This window comes from Dasypus novemcinctus, chromosome X (genome assembly GCF_030445035.2).
Source record: "Dasypus novemcinctus isolate mDasNov1 chromosome X, mDasNov1.1.hap2, whole genome shotgun sequence".
Classification (NCBI taxonomy): Eukaryota; Metazoa; Chordata; class Mammalia; order Cingulata; family Dasypodidae; genus Dasypus; species Dasypus novemcinctus.
In genome coordinates, this window is record NC_080704.1 from 6958160 (window position 1) to 6975828 (window position 17669).

Consider the following 17669-nt stretch of genomic DNA (forward strand, 5'->3'; position numbering starts at 1 on the left):
GAGTCAAGAAACAGTGCCTAATCCACTTTCTAACCACCATGGGATCCATCTTTTAAAATATGAACACATTTGGTGATTTTCCAAGTTTTAATATTCAAGCGTGCATTTAGGTTTGTCGAAAGCCTTCAGAAAGCTCTTGCCAAGCTCAAGGTTCCTCAGCATCGAGATGCTGGGAGCACCCCCCTTCCTTCGGCAGCAACCCAGCACCCCTGCCCACTGGCTTCGCTCATCCTCACTTTTCTCTCTACGGTCACTCCACTCTTCCAGCAAGAGCTCCCCTGCCCCTGGCCAGCATGGACACCCAGCGCACGCGCTCACGAGTCTTACTTTCATTGCAGCGTAAATGGCGATTGGCCCTTGGTGCCAGAGAGGACAGCAAGAGCTGGCACTGTGTTTTAATAAAAATGTAATAAGTCCTACCCTGGAGAAGTGACACCCTTGAAAGCATTTCCAGGGCTTAACGAGACCGCAAAGTAGAAAATGCGGGCCGTTGCCGAGGGCTCTGGTTTGACATTAACCTTCACTTCCAGCTCTCACTGTAGTGATGTTTTTCTCTGAATTTGGAATCCTCTCCTGGGCTCCCAACAAAACAAGCACCTTAGACGCCAGCCAGCGCTGGGCGCCTACATGGGCAGCCATTCCGAGAGGGCGACAAAGACGAGCGAATATGACAGATAGATTCAGAGATGTCAGAAGAAAATAAATTGGGTTCACACTGTATTTTCTTCTGCATCAAAATGTCCCCAAGTAGCATTTCCTTCCCAGTGTCAGCTGAGGCAGACACAGCCTGTTCTGTCCATAGGAATCAAACAAGTGTGTACGTGACTGGCGCTTCCAGCTGCCAGGACCCCCATTTCATTTCTCCAAGCAAAATAAAATAAGGGCTAAAACGTCTACTCTGGGGTGGTAACTGCTTGCGTGGGGAAATCGCCAACAAAGAGGCATAAAGCATGTCAGCAGTTCACTGGGGGACGTGCTGGCTTCTGAGAGCCAGAGAAGAGGACACCTGGAGAGTATTGTTAAAAGAATGTGGAAAGAAAAATGCAAAGTCCTGGCTGGTCAGAGGTGGCCTGAGAGGCAGCGTTAGAATACCAGAGCTGTAAGGAGCACAGATATCCCCTTTCCTCAGAGGAGGCTGGTGGAGGCAAGGAGCATTCAATCTCAGCGAGGAAGGAAATCCCACCAGGAAATCAGCTCCAACGACTGCAAGCTGAAGATGCAGGGTTTCCTTTCCAGCAAGCATTCGTCTCGTGACCTTAAGCAGATTTCCTAACACTGCTGGGCTGTAGTTGTATCCCTTGTAACAGTATGGACAGAAATACTGCTGTGTCAGGGTAGTTGGACTGTTCAGTGAGCTATGTGCCAGGAACAAAGACAAACTGCTTCACAACAGAGATTGGATTTTGCGACCCACAGACTGTGTTCAGCACGGTATGTCCTGGGTGGAATCCGGCCCACGATCTGTGCTTGTAAATAAAGTTTTATTGGAACCCAACCACACCCCTGGGTTTATATATTATCCGTGGCTGCTTTTGAGCTACACTGGCCCAGATGAGGGGTTGTGACCAAGACCCTATGGTCTGTAAAGCTGAAAATATTTGCCATCTGGCCCCATACAGAAAAAGCTTGCTAATGGTTGCTCTAAACGTCAGCTTGTCCTCATTTCCTGGACCACAGGAACAGGCTCCCATTTGTTGATCAGCTGTCCTGTCTTGTCATATGCTATTTCACCTCATCTTACCAGTTAGGTATTTCTATCTCCATTTTATCTTGGGGGAAAAAACCCCACAAAAAACACACCTGAGGCTTACAGGTGTTATTTTCCCCAAAGTCATGGACTGAAAAGTAGTGGAGCCAAAATTCTGTTTCAAGGTCAATTCTACACTGTTTTTCAGTGGCATGTTTATTTAAAATAAGGATACAAGGCAGGAAGGGCAACAAAAACAAAACTCAAGAGCTCCAGATGAAGACAAAGCTTGCTCCGCCAGCTGGGGTAAAGTAGAATACTGCCAGAAAGAGACCGCTGACCTTCGTGTGGCAGGTGTATTTATGGCCAACAGGAAATCCCGCCAAGGCTCCCCATTTCCTTCAGGACACACGCCAAGCAGAGAGAGCAGGATTTTGATGCCCTGGTCCCTTCTCACCCCTTCAGCCTCACCTCCTTCCTGCCCCAATCCTGCCCATCATCATCTACTAACTGCAAATCAAGGGAGCTCTCCTACCCAGCCCCTCCACACGTTCACATGTGTACACGCATGCACCATGCTGCTTCCCATCTAGGTGCTTTCTTCTTTCTCAGAAACCTCAGGCAGGGGTCTAAATCCTAAACCCCTGCACCGGGGCTGCCTTGAGGTGTTGCATCGTCAAGAGCTCGTCCCTGAGCCCAGCCTGAAGCAAATACCTCCCTGGGCTCTCAGGGTATATGGCTGTTTTGCATTTAATCTCCCTACACTGAGCACATCCGCCTGTTTGTCCACATATCTCAATGGCCTTGGGGCACTTCAAAGTCAAGAACCACATTTTATCTCGGCATGAGGTACCCAGCTCAGAATTTAGTTGAGAGAAGTATACTTATCTGAACCAACTCTTGCAGTCTCTAATCAAAGCACAGGAAGGATAAAAGGGGGAATGAGCAGAAAATTAAACTTGCTTCTTAAACGATCTCTCCTACCTCACAGGCAGTCTTTCGCGCTGATCTTCCCTCTCCTTTCTAACCACACGGGTATTTCTTCCTTCAGAACAAAAGTAAGATGGTCTCCAGGTTCCCAAGGGGCAGAGGGCAGCAGATGGGCCTCTGCTGGGCAGCTGGGTGGGCAGGCAGAGGGAGACTTCCCCTCCCTGGAGACCCCAAAGCCACAGAGCCGAGAGTGGCAGGGGGTACACACCCCACTGGAGACAGAAAATTACAAAACCGGTCACTAGCACCCCTCTGAAAAAAATGAAAATTGTACCCCAAAGCTTCACATAAGAATACACATCTCCTCTATCCATTACTAAGCCCTGGTGTTGGGATGCTGCAGATGGAAAGCTTCTCTTGCCAGGTTTCTCTCTGTGCTTGCAGTGGAGATATTGGTGGTTACCTCTTTCTGTTGTTCATTTTATTCACAGAGGACATGCCTCTACTTCCTGGGTTTGGCCATCAGAGAAGTCGGGCTTGGGTTGTTGGTGTTGCCTAAAATTTCGTGAGCTCCTCACGCTTTTGCGATCTGCCTCTTCAACACTCGATCTGCCGGTATTCTTGCCCCCAAGGAAAGACTTTTCTATCTGACTCCAGTAGTTGGTGGTGGCTTCATTTTTTTTGCTACTGCAATCCAGCTGACCACCGAAACTCAAACTATGTGCACTTGAGTATTGGTCTGCCTTCAAGAATTTTTTCTTGAATAAACAAATCTTAATTTTTTCTTGCCCCACCTGTAGTTGAGAGTTCTGTGTGTATGCACCAGGATTAGCAGCTTAGATAATCTTCCATGGTCCATTATTTTCACCATTTCTCTGATATAAAAATGTGTCATTCAAGGGAGCAGATGTAGCTCAAGTGGTTGAGTGCCTGCTTCCCATGTACAAGGTCCAGGGTTCAATCTCTGGCACCTCCTAAAAACAGAACAAAACAAACAAACAAAACCAACTCTCATTGGGGAGTGGATGTAGTTCAGTGGTTAAGTGCCTGCTTCCTATGCACAAGGTCCTGGGTTAGATTCCCGGAACCTCCTAAAAACAAATAAGTATCGTTCAAAACAGAAAAAAGTGAGTGACAATGTGGAAATATTCTTCTGCTCATTAAAGCCTTCTGGGAAGAAAGGACATCTCTGTGAAAGAAAAAGTCCTCATCACCCAGGAACACAAAGTCTCCCCATGCCCTGGAGTTACTTAAATGCCATATTTATGCTAATGACATGCATTCTACTCTATTTTTACTTGGAGGTAAAACTGAAGTTTGGGTAGCTGCCAAGAGTTGTTGAGCTTGAGGGCGATGCTATAAATTTCCAAGGACATGATTGCAGTTGCATTGGATGTACTTGTCTACTCAGCTGACACTCAAGTTTAAGTTTAAACATGGGCAACTTTTATAAGTGAGCATTTTCAGGGTGTTTTTAAGTGTTGTTTGACCTCAGGCAGAATGAACCAAAGGCAGTGGGTGTAGTGCAAAGCATGGCACACGACTGAATCTCTGGAAAATTAGCCCTACCACTCTCTAGCTGAGAATGTGTACAGTTTCCTCAGCATCTTGGCCACAGTTCCTTAATCTGTAAAGGGAGGGAGCTGGAGTAGAGTGTTCCTAACGTCACTTCCTGTTCCCAAATCTGATGACATTATTTATGTACAGGAAAACAGAGTGTATGAACACTATGAAGCATGATGTAATCAAGGCTGACCCTATTAGTTGCCAAATAGATGTCTCTGGAGTCTACGAAAATACGGAAGAGGACAGTAAATAAATGGATCCATGAAAAGTAAAATAATGGAAATCCAGAGTTTTTCATGGAAGCTGAGAGGGCTACCCTCATTATGTCTCATATATTTGTTTATTTTTGAATAGTCAACCTGAAGAGGATTTGATTAATGCATATGATAGAAGCTCATTTTGAAAACTGGAGAGAAAAAAAAAACCTACCATATGAAATGATAGCAAACATACTAAAATTGTCTCATATATAAAATCAATGATTGTCTTTCTCCTGCCAACCCAATGACTATTATATTTTTGCATGAAATGAGTGAGCATAAGACCTTTTCGCTAATGGAACCAATTTAACTCAACCAACATGTGCTAGATGAATCACTGCTCATGAAGTTGGCAGTCTAACTGGGGGTATGTATCTCAAGGTAGAATATTAAAAGCATGCAACAAATCATATGCAATTGCACAGCAATTAAAATCAAGTTAGCATATTATATTTGTCTCACACTGTGCTTTTTTAATTGCTGAGTCCATTAGAAACAAATTTTTCCCCATTGATAATTTTAGTTATAAACATCTTCTGTGTCTTGAACCAAGATGAACCCAAGACAATGAAGACAGGGAAAAAATATAATTATATTCCATCTTGGATGAAATGAGGAACCATGTAGATGCTGAACCACAATACATGAAGATGGGCTGCCAAGTTCAATAAAGCTTGGAGGAGAGAGTGGGGGTTTCTGAGGGAGAGTGAACGTCTCTCAGATGTTCTCCACAGAAGCTGGCAACAGCCCAAAAGGAAGGACCTGGCTTAGTAAAGTGGGATGCAAGGGCGTGAAGAAGAAAACAAGCAGGGAAAGTAGGTTTCATCAAGGAAACATGCATAGAGAGTGCCTTCGTGAGATGCAGTCTAGAAACATGGCATACTAGACAAGAATTCACTGATGGCAACAGCCTCACAACTGCTAATCTTAGTAAGCAAAAAAGAGTGATAGTTCTTACCATTCAAAAAAAAAAAAACAAAAAAACCAAAACCAGTGGCTATATTAGTCAGCCAAAGGGCTGCAGATGCAAAATATGAGAAATTGGTTGGTTTTTATAAAGAGTATTTATTTGGGGTAGGAGCTTACAGATACCAGGCCATAAAGCATAAGTTACTTCCCTCACCAAAGTCTATTTGGAGCAAGATGGCTGCCGACGTCTGCGAGTGTTCAGACTTCTTGGGTTCCTACGATCCTGGGGCTTGCTTTTCTCTGGGTTCAAGGTTCCTTCCTTCCTGGGACTAGCTTCTCTTTCCTTTGGGAGCTTACTTCCCGGGGCTCCAGCTTAAGTCTTCAGCATCAAACTTCAACATCAAAACTTCAACATCAGAAACCCTCAACTCTGTTCTTTGCCATACCTTTTATCTGGGGGGTGGGGACTCAATGCCCCAATCATAACTCAGTCACACCCAGTTACAGATTAGATTACAAGCATAATCTAATATTTCTTTTTGGAATTCATCAATTATATCAAACTGCTACAGTGGCCCTTGTTCTGAGGCAGGGTGACTTCTGCTAAAAGTGCGTAATAACATATCATAATGCGAAGAACTGATAGAAAAATGCTGGGAGACAACAAAAATAGGAACAAGGGGTTCAAGGGACATGTAATTGGAACTCCAAGAAAGAGAAGGGAAGCTAGAATAGAAAAAAAATTAAAACAAAAACAAGAAGACTTTATTGAATTGAAAGAAAACTGGAATCTACAAACTGAAAATCTCAGAGGTGAGGAAGGGGGGGAGAGAAATAGCACAGACCCATTTACAGTAAAATAGTCCCAAGAAAAGTTACTTAACTTCAAGGAAAAAGAAGGGAGCCTACTGGCATTTTGGGGACAAAATCCAAATACAAAAGAAACAACTGCTGCCATCTGACTTCTTACAAATCTTATTACTTTCTGCAGATACTTATATTTATTTAGGTGAAGCAGACACTGTATTTCAACTTTTTATGGATGATGGAAGGAGGGGTATGAGAAATGAATAATAGGTTTTACAACTTTTTCCTCAGAAAAGGACACTAATCCCAGGGTAGAACAACAGGCTAGGAACTATCTCTACTCAGGTAACTACTTGTCTTGAGTAGATAGTGGACATTTCTGAAGCCTTCCCAATCAGCTGACATTGAGCCAAGTAGGTGTCCTGTGTGATACAAAAGTTTTCTTGGCCACTGGGTGGACTGTGGGAGAGTGTGGGCTATGGTGTGGACTATTAACCATGAGGTGCAGCGGTGCTCAGAGATGTATTCACCAAGTGCAATGAATGTCTCATGATGATGGAGGAGGTTGTTGTTATGGGGGGAGGAGTGGGGTGAGGGGGGTGGGGGGATATATGGGGACCTCATATTTTTTTAATCTAACAATCATAAAATTAAAAAAAAGTTTCCTTGGATCCTTGCAACTTTGCTTTGCTTTGGTCTTTTCACAACTTACCAATATTAACTGGAATGATAAAAGTAGTCTCAGCTTTTCATTTTTCCTCCAGTAATTCTTTTTCCTAACTGCTTTGCATCCTCTGCCTTCTCTGGTTTTTAAGTTCTAAAAGAAAATGCAATGAGTGAATGAATGAACAAATAAACATGAACAAACAAGAAGCAAGTGATTATTAGCAGAGAATTCCAGAAGGAGATGACTTTGATAACTTGTGATTGTGGAGGATATATTTTCTCACAACTATAATTTTATGTTACATAAAGTACTTGTCAAGTATAACAACTGTAGTTAGTCAAACTGATCATAAGATGAAAAAAGCTCTCAATAATCTTGGTCTTTCACAAGAGCGAGATATTCCACAGAGAGTACTGTATATTCTAGTTGTTCCATGACCTAAATAAGCTCAAAAACCATTGAGTCATTCTTCCACAGCAAGAAAGAATATCTTCTGGCATTTTACTTTGCTACCTCTTCTCGGTCTTTGAGAAGAATCTGCAGACAAATAATTGGAAAAGGAACATTTAGAAAAACATTAAAGCCCTAAGACTGTGGAGGAGGCTTCAAGAGAGCCAAGCTGTGGAAGAAAGATTTTCCAGCCTGGATAAACTGCTTCTCAAATCCATGAAAGAGTTTACAAATTATATGAAGTAGTCATCACTGGTAATGTTGAAAAGCATTTATAAAAGAGCATGTATGTCCATCCAGAAAATTGGAGAATAAGTATTCTGGCTTTTGAAAGATGAGAAGATGAATTATACAAATTAGTGCATGAGAAAGACGGGATGGTGGGCAGTGTCAAATGCCACAGAAAGGCCAAGAGAGGAGCCGAAATGACCATTGAATTTGGCTATTAGGATTCACATGAGCTCACCTAGAAAGCAGATCAGCATTGAGAGAATAAGTGTTTGAGGTATCCCTGGGCAAAATCTAGAAATGGATTCTTTTTTCAGGATGGTTGGTGAGCACTTAAACAAGAAGGCGGAGGTCACTGTGAGTCCAAATGGGGTCGTTATGACAAAGTCATGCCAGGCTAAGCTCATTTCACTGGATGGATAAATATGAGGAATGCAGTGGGCTTGAAGGACAGTGTCTACATTTGAACCAAATATATGACAAAGGTTTTCATCTGAGCTGTGTGGATTGACTGATGATGCAATTAGGATGAGCTTAAAGGTATTAGAGCTGATGATTCAGGGATGGCTGTCTACCTGGAGGGGAATGTCTCATGGTGCCCATCCTAGCTCTCTCTTCTTCCTCCCCTGTTGACCATTTTAATGAGTGGCTTGGCCTGCTGATCAGGGGTGAAAATGAGAAGAAGCTGAGATGGTCAGCCAACGCATTGTATAACACAGTCAAAACCAGAAGAAACCAAGAGGGAAAAGAGAAAAGAAGAAATAAACTCCAAGGGTGACATGCTAGTCTGGATGAATGGGCTGAAGCAGACAAGTAGACTGACAGCCATTATATGGTACTCTTTGGTCAAATATGCCAGCCACACAAGTACCAACTGGGGGAGACATGGCTCACCAGCTATATAATAAAAATGACCAGGGATTTTAACTGACTCTCAGGGCGAAAGGAGTCTTCAGTGTAATCAACCTAACAACAACCACAAAAAAGCTCATGAAACTTCAAGCAACAAAAATATAAATGTACTGTTGTGTATTGTAGCCTCTTGGTGCTATGTACCCCAGAAAAACATGTTCTTAAACTTAACCCATTCCTGTGGGCATGGACCCATTGCCAATAATATCTCATCGAGGTTTTACTTCAATTAAGGTGTGGTCTAAATGATTCAGGTTGAGCGGAAATCTGGATTACTGGAGTCCTTTATTTTATTTTTATTTATTTATTTATTTATTTACTTTTTTTTTTATTGACTTTGTAATAATATTACATTAAAAATATATATGTGAGGTCCCATTCAACCCCACCCCCCCGCCCCCCCCTCTCCCCCTCCTAACAACACTCATTCCCATCATCATGACACATCCATTGGATTTGGTAAGTACATCTTTGGGCACCTCTGCACCTCATAGACAATGGTTCACATCATGGCCCATACTCTCCTCCATTCCATCCAGTGGGCCCTGTGAGGATTTACAATGTCCGGTGATTACCTCTGAAGCACCATCCAGGGCAGCTCCATGTCCCAAAGACGCCTCCACCTCTCATCTCTTCCTGCCTTTCCCCATACCCATCGCCCACCATGTCCACTTTTCCCAATCCAATGCCACCTCTTCTATGTGGACATTGGATTGGTTGTGTCCATTGCATCTCTATGTCAAGAGGAGGCTCAGATTCCACATGGATGCTGGATGCAATCCTCCCATTTTCAGTTGTACTCACTCTAGGCTCCATGGTGTGGTGGTTGTCCTTCTTCAACTCCATCTTAGCTGAGTGTGGTAAGTCCAATAGATCAGATTGTAGGTGCTGGAGTCTGTTGAGGGTCAGGACCTGGCTATCACATTGTCAGTCCAGAGATTCAAATCCCCTAAATATATCTTAAACCCCAACATTAACTGCACCTCCAGCACATTAGCATGAAAGTCTTATGAAGGGGGATCCCATCTGAGTCCAGATTCATCACACATAAACACCATTTCCAAAGAGGGGCCATCTGCCCTGGTAGTTAACCCCATCGGCCATGACCATAACTCCCATGGGTCTCTTTAGCCCTCAAAGGAACCAATATCTGGGGGTTGTATCTGCTTTATCTGTCTCTCTGACTCTGCTCAGTTGTGCATGAGGGCAATCCTTCTGCCAGCCTCCAGACTCTTTTTTAGAAACTTGTAGCCATATAAACTCATTTCTCCTTTCCATTTCCCCCTTACTTTAGGTCAAACAGCATTTTAAAGTCATGGTATTTTATGTAGACATGGATATTCTGCTGATCCGCATTGAACCTTCCATATAAGGTCATTTTCCAGTTGCATCATCAGTTGGTAGTTGATATTGGTCCCTCGTTGCCAGGGAGGCTCATCCCCGGGTGTCATGTCCCACGCTGGGGGGAAGGCATTGCATTTACATGCTGAGTTTGGCTTCGAGACTGGCCACATTTGAGTAACATGAAGGCTGACAGGAGGAAATTCCCAGGCACAATGTTGCTCTAGGCCTTGTTCTTATTTTAGGTTTGTCAGCTCAGAAGCATAGTCATTAGCATCAGGGGCTCACTGTTGAACCCTCACTCCCTCCCGGTCCCCGCCACTGTACCTGGGAGACTGTCGCTGCTCCCCTAGGGACCACAACAGAGCACCACTGACCAGGAACCCAGTACCCCCCCTACTGTGGTTTTTAATTGTTGCCACTATGAGTATATCCAAACATTACCATGCACCCTGGACATATGTTCTGTACAGCTCCCTGTCAGCCATATATCACCTGTCATTGGTATCCCATACCAGTATCCCTCCATTGCCATTGTTGAAACACTCTGTGATCCAGAACTCCCTGAAATTTGAAGCCCAATATATAATGTCATGGTCCCTTACTAGGGAATGGCATATAGCAATGGGTTTAAAGGATAAAGAACTTGGATAAAGTTAGATAAAGAACTTAGATAAAGAATGTTGACTTGAAAAAATTCCACATCCTATCTTTTTCTTTCCCCCCCCCTAATTATTCACCTTTTCTTCACAGGAGTCCTAGACCACAGCAATGTATATATATAATATACAGCACTCCCACACATCCACCAGAAAACCTTTTCCCTTCCACAGTGATACTCTTACGCCCTATTCATATCATATTTACTTAAAGTGATGTACAGAGTCTGAGACATTAGCTTTCTAACAAGGTGACATCTGTGCTTACATTATGGTGCATACTTTAGGATACACAGTTCTTTACATTTTTAGTTATCCTATGTTTTACATTATGGTTTACATTATCAGTCTGTCATCTCCTATATGTTATGGTGTAACTGGAGTCCTTTATGAGCAGAGTGAAAGCCAGACAGAGAAAGCCAGAGGGAGCAGCCAGACTACGAACATCAGTGGAACCTGGAAGAAAAGGGAGAAACCAGGAGAGGCTGCCATGTGCACTGCCATGTGACAGAGAAGCCGAGCACCAAGGATCACCAACAGCCAGCACAGAACACCACTGTCTTCTGGGGAAAAGCATCGCCTTCATCTTGTTCTTCCCCTAGCTGCAAAACCATGAGCCAGTAAAGTCCTACTGTTTAAGCCAACTCCTTGCAAGGTATCTGCTTTGGCAGCCAGGAAAATGAAACTAGGGTGATGAAGTTGACTTTAGTTTGGACCTCATTTTGGGGGATGGCTTTCATTAGAATAGTAGACATAGCATGCTAACTCTTTTAAAAATATTCTTTGATATTTATTTAAGCAAACTGACAATTAAGAGAAGCATTTAATCAGCCACATAAGTTTTGTACTGGAAAAAAATAAAAATTGTGGAGTGTGAGTGGCATTCCAGGCTCTGCTAAACAGACTATACTCACAGAGTCATGACTTTTTCCCTGGGCATTCAGTATGATTACAAAGGAAGATGACTATGGTGGTGATAAACTAAAAGGCAGGTGGACAGATGAGGGAGAAGAAGAGAAGAGAAGGAAAGGGGATTGGGAAGCAGGGGTCCAGGGAGGGGAAGGAGATGGAAGACATTGCATGGTGGAAGCATAGGTCCTCATTCCCTTCTTTTTTTTTAAGATTTATTTATTTATTTATTTCTCCCCCCTCCCTCCCCCCGCCCCTCGCCCCAGTTGTCTGTTCTCTGTGTCTATTTGCTGTGTCTTTCTTCTTTGTCCACTTCTGTTGTTGTCAGCAGCACAGGAATCTGTCTCTTTTTGTTGTGTCATCTTGTTGTATCAGCTCTCTTTGGGGGCAGCGCCATTCTTAGGCAGGCTGCACGTTCTTTTGCGCTGGGCAGCTCTCCTTACGGGGTGCACTCCTTGAGTGTGGGGCTCCCCTACGCGGGGGACACCCCTGCGTGGCACGGCACTCCTTGCGCGCAACAGCACTGCGCGTGGGCCAGCTCCATATGGGTCAAGGAGGCCCGGGGTTTGAACCGCGGACCTCCCATGTGGTAGATGGACACCCTAACCACGGGGCCAAGTTCGCTTCCCCTCATTCCCTTCTTGATGACTCATATGCCCCTGGCTCTTTTCTATATTTTTGTGTTTGGACTTCTGGGTATAGCTCGTGATGACTAGCCTGCTATGGACATAGTACCAGACCTCATCAGAACCTCCCCCATTGCACACTGTGGCTTTCCTTTGTATCTCTTAACACAGCAATGATTAAATAACTACATGGGCACATACCTCTCTTCACCTAGACTCTAGGGTGCCTGGATGGGAGCCAGAACTGTGTTGCTGCCATTCATCACTGTATTCTTAATGCCCGGTAAACATTTATGCATAGGCTTATATTAAGCACTCTTTAAGCATATTAGAATGAATTTTTGAACATGACTCAGCAATTCAATAACTTCTCTACATAGTGGAAAATACAATAGAGTGAGAAAAAAACAACTTTCATGTTGGTATCAGACTATTAGAGACTACAAATGAAAAACATACATTCTTTCAAACATACCTGAAACATTTATGAAAATCGAGCATTTATTAGTTCATAAGGCAGATTATCCACAGATTTTATCAGGCTGGTATCATATAAATCTTATTCTCCGTGCACAATGCAATTGAGATAGAAATCAAGAATAAAGAGATAAATAGAAAACCTCTGTACAAAAATTTTATTAAAATACACATTTCAAAACCTCATGGTTCAAAAACTAAATCATAATGGAAAAAGAAAATATCGATAAACAATAATAAAGCTGTACATAAAAAATTTTAATTAGAAAAATAAAAATAAAAATAAAATAGAACCCCCTAGATTTATGTAATGTTTATGTAATCCAAAGCTTCTTTTAAAATTAAAATTAAAATTAAAAAATTAAATTTTTCAAAGAAAAAAATATATACGTAAATTATAAGATAAAAATAGAGACATACCTAGAGGGAAAATTAAAGCCTTAAATGTTGATATTAGAGAAGAAAATAGGGTGAAAAATGAATGAATTGAGCATCTAGCACAGGAAGTTAGTAAAGGAATAATAGAGTAAACCTCCCCAAAGTAGAAAGAATAAAATACCAAGACTTGCAAACCTCTGGCAATATTAAAGAGGAGAGAGAAAGAGAGAGTAATGGAGAAATAGAGAGAAAAGGCAAACTATTAGGAAATATTTTAAAAATAAGACATAAGAAAGGATGCTGCAGAGATTGAGAAGATAAAAAACAGGATTAAAAAGTTTATGCCAAAAATGTTGAAAACAAATTAAATTTTCAAATCCTAGAAAAATACAGATGACTCAAGAAAAAACAGACTAAATAAACTGAATGATGAGTTTAAAAATCTTCCCACAAAGAAAACACCAGACCCAAGTGGTTTTTTAAATTAATTCAGTACAACATTCAACAAATAATTCCAAACCAATAAAACTCATTCAGAGAACAGAAACTGAAGAAAATTACTCCAACTAATATTATGACAATAACTAACCTTAATATCAAAATCAACCAGGGACAATAAATCTTATTAAATATGGGTGCAAATATCTTAAGCAAAAATCAACAAAGCAACAAAGCAATCCAGCTATGTATAAAGGATAATAAACATTATATGATCATTTTAGATGATTTAGTAGATGAAAAAAGAAAGCATTCTTTAAAGTAAACACGTATTCCTGACTTTTTTTAAAGAATATATATCCTTAGTAAATTAGGAAGAGAAAGTAACCTCCTTGCTCTGACAAAGACTAGTCATTAAAAAAAAAAAAAACAATTTAATTGAAACATCATACTATTAAATGAAAACAAAATCATTCCTTTTTAAAACCATGCATAAGAATACTTTCTATTACTTCCTCATTTAGCTTTGAACTAGAAGTCAAAGTACTGAAAGCCGGCTCAATGAAAAATGCAAAAATAAAATGCAGTGTATAAAGATTAAAAAGGAAGAAGTTGTTATTATTTGGATCTTATTTCATTGTCTACCTAGATAACCCTGAAGAATATTTAGATACATTATTAAAATCATTGAGAGTTTATCCAGGTTGCTAGATACAATATACTCACAATCACTTGTAAACCTACATCTCAGCAACAATAAGAACATATAAATTTTTTGAAGATTTCTTTTACAAAAGCCAAAAGAATAAAGAAGTAGTAAATAATATAACAAAATTGAGAAGGGAGTTTTCTTCGGAAAGTATAAAAATATATTTAAAAAGAATAAAGGTGAGAATAAATGAAGAGATATAAAATTGAATAGGAATCCATAAAAATTTTAGATAAGTCACTATTTCTCTAACAGATCTTTAGATTTAATGCAGTTTCTATGAAAATGCCAACAGGATTTTCGGGGAAATTTAAATGCTGATTCTAAAATTTATATGGGAGAGTCAGAGTCAAGAATAACCAAGCCGCGCCTGAAGAAGATGGGAAAACTTATCCTATTGAGAATTATTACAAAGTTCTGGTGGTTAACCCATGTGGAATTGGGGTAAAAACAGATACATCCACCAAAAAAAAAAAAAAGAATAAAGAACCCAGAAGTAGACCTTAGGTACTTAGAATTTTCATATATCACAGAGATGGCTTTGCAGATGTATAGGAAAATATGGATTAAATGGTGCTGAGACAAGTGTTAGAAAACAGAACCAAACACTCTACCTCACACTCTATACAAAAATTAAATCTAGATGGCTGAAAAATGTTAATGCCAAAAGCAAAGCTATTGCACTTTAAAAGACAATTTAGGAGAATATCATGTCCTCAGGATAAGAAAAAAATTGTTAGCCAGAATAAAAAAAAATGATAAGCCGTAAAGGAAAAGAAATATAAAATGTGACTACATTCAAATTAAGAATTTATAATTATCAAAAGATACATAGAAAATATTAAGTCTCAAATAAAAGTGGATATTTGTAGCATATAATTGAAAAAGACTTTTTGTCTGGAATATATAAATAATTCCTACAAAGCCATATATAAAAAGCAAAACGCCCAATAAGAAAAATGAGGAAAATGCTTGAAGAAGGATTTTACCAAAGAGGGAACCTAAAAATGTATGAAAAGCAATCTCATAATATTCAGTTAAATGAGGTACCATTTTATATTCTTCAGGTTGGCCAAAACTTGGAAATCTAAAAAAATCAGTGGAACTGTCTACCAACAGCTAACCATGAGTGGGGGACAAACTTGCCCGTGGCAGGTTTTCATAGGAGATGCCAGAAATTACTGGAGGACTCTAGAACCTACCCCAGGTCTCTCAAGTGTCCTCACCTACTTGGAGAATATATAAATGGGCCAATCCTGAGATTGGTGAGGTGCTTTCTTTGACGAACTCTGTTGCCAAGCTGTGAATGCCTCTACCCTCTCGAGGAGGCTACCGTCAATTCCCAAGACCAATGGGTGAGGCTTCAAGGGTGCGCTTGCATAGCTTTGAAATGTTCTTTGCAGTTGGAAAACATAGAGGATGAGTGACTAAGAGGGTCCTGAAAGAAGCGAAGTTGGACTTGGACTTGGATTCTGACTTGGGGCAGGGGTTCTGGAAGGCACCGAGCCCTGCGCACGGAGTGCTGATGAGTAATGTCTTTGGACTCCTGGACAGAGCTGTGAGGGACCACCTAGAAGAGAGACGTTCTCCCTCATCCCCCGTGGAGGGTTCCAGCTGAAAACCACAGGAGAGTCCTTGGGGACTGCATCAGAGGAACCAGTTCTAGCCCTCTGCACCCCTCAGCAAAGCCAAGCCCGCTTTGCAGGTTTGAGTGTTACCTGGTGCTGGGCAGTCTAATGACAGAAAGGAGACCGTGCTTTGAAAGAAAGTGACAGGAGGCTACTTTATTTTTTTAACGTGCCGAGCCTCCCCAGGTGTTTAGAAAGGGTAGTTGGAGACTAAAATAGTCGCCGTATTCATTGGACACCCTGGCTGTGCATTGTGCCCGTGGGAGGCTGGCACTATAAAGAGAAGTCAGGAAATCCTGGGAGGCTGAGGGAGGTGGGCTGCAAAGGGCCAGGGCAATTCAGGAGGGACAAGCAGTGCTGGCAGCCTTCTGTGGTCCAAGGTGGTGAATGGGCGCAGGTGGCCTGTTCACGGTTAATCCCAATTACTTACTCTTCTGCCAATTTACGGTTAATCCCGATTACTTACTCCGACATGTGTGAGCAGTCAATATTTAATGTAAAACAGCATGTGAAGGGAAGCCATTAAAAAATCTCAACTCAAAGAAAGCATGCATGTCTGTTTATCTGACCCAAGGGATTCTTTTACTTATTTATTTTTTCTATTTCCTCAAGTCGCTCTCAAGTTCTGAAACACACTTGGTATGCCTGTAGTACACTAGGTCCCAGGTGATTTTAGGCTTTTGAAAACCAAAGCGGGGAAGAAGGTTTTTCTCTATTTGCAGTTCTTTTATATGCCTCACCCCCAGGCAATGAGTACACACCTGTTCAGTTGTTTGGAGTCAGGGGAGGGGCGGGGAAGAGGGAAATCATAGGGAGAATGAAAATAGGATTCCAAAAATAGCTACAATTTTAATAGTGATTGTCACTAGATCTTCCAATTGTTGTTGATTTATATTTTCATATGATGACCTATTTGTACCAAGCTTTTTACAATGAGAAATGAACTACTTATGTAATCAAAATTAAGCAGAAATAGTTTGCTCTGCATGTCTCTTTTCTCAGACAGAATGAGTTTGTCCAGAGGACCAGCTCATGTTTCACATTTTAGCCCACTGTGTGTGGCCCACTGAAGGCACCCTAAAAATAGCTGTTGAATTCCATAGAGGAAGTCCACTCTAAATCCCACTCTTCTACTTATTTAAAAGTGCAAAATTATTATGACAATGCATAATACCTCTATATTGCTATGCTTTGGTGCATTCTAAAATCACAATTCTAAGAGCAAAGATGTTGAAGTTAAAATCCTTTCTTGTACTTCTCTAGTGTACTTGGATGTATTATTTATTACTTATAAGCAATATGTATCTATTCTATTTGTTAAGTGTTTATGTGCCAGACTCTGCTAAATTATATATATGTATATGTGTGTATATATATACATTTTAATTCTTATAAGTAGACAATATTGAAATTATAGGTGTTACTGTCCCCATTTGCAGATGATAAAAATGTAAAGAGATTAAGTGACTTGCCATAATGGAAAAGCTAGTAAGTGATGGAGACTATTGCCATATTTGCATCTGTTTAACTCTACCCAAACAGTCTTTAATGTCTGAAATCACCTTCAAGCATAAGAAACCATCATTGTTTTTCCACCCTGGAGGGATTATGCTGGAGGAAAAGCCATTCTGATCCATGGCTTCCATCCTCTCCACCTGACCCCTAGTTAGAGCCTTCACACTTCTCACTCTGATAACGGCACCAGCCTCCTGACTCATCTCTCTGCCTTCGACCTCAGTCGTTTCCACCTAGCTTCAGCGAATGTCCAGGCTGCGTCCTCCTTCCGTGCCTGACTGGTGTCGTCCGGCCCAGCTTCACGTGGTTTGGTGCCCAGATCATCTGGGAAGCACTCAGTCATCCGTCTTAGTTTTCTGTTGCTGATGTAAAACAAATCATCCCAAATTTAGTGGCTCCAGGCAACACAAAGTCATTATCTTATGGTTGTAGAGGCCTAAAGTCCAATAACGGATCTCAATGAGCCAAAATCAAGGGGTCGGCCACACTGCATTCCTTCTGGAGGCTCGAGGGAAGAAGCCATTCTTTGCCTTTTCCAGCAGTCAGAGGTGGCCCACGTTCCTTGACTCCTGG

General features: G+C 41.4%; 1 protein-coding gene across 4 annotated transcripts in view; it reads right to left on the reverse strand.

Moving 5' to 3' along the window:
• The window catches only part of PUDP (pseudouridine 5'-phosphatase), a 216281-nt gene that overhangs the window by 78611 nt on the left and 120001 nt on the right, over positions 1–17669 (reverse strand). The window contains exons 4-5 of one of the 4 annotated variants that reach the window (XM_071212897.1): positions 6872–6976; positions 5691–5744 (exon numbers count right to left, since the gene is read on the reverse strand). The exons of 2 other annotated variants lie outside the window; for them this stretch is intronic. In XM_071212897.1, coding sequence (XP_071068998.1) covers positions 5706–5744; positions 6872–6976 — 144 coding nt within the window. In that variant the 3' untranslated portion in view covers positions 5691–5705. Of the gene's footprint in view, positions 1–5690; positions 5745–6871; positions 6977–17669 lie in introns of those variants that run through there. One more of the 4 variants, XM_058291236.2, reaches the window with a different exon arrangement.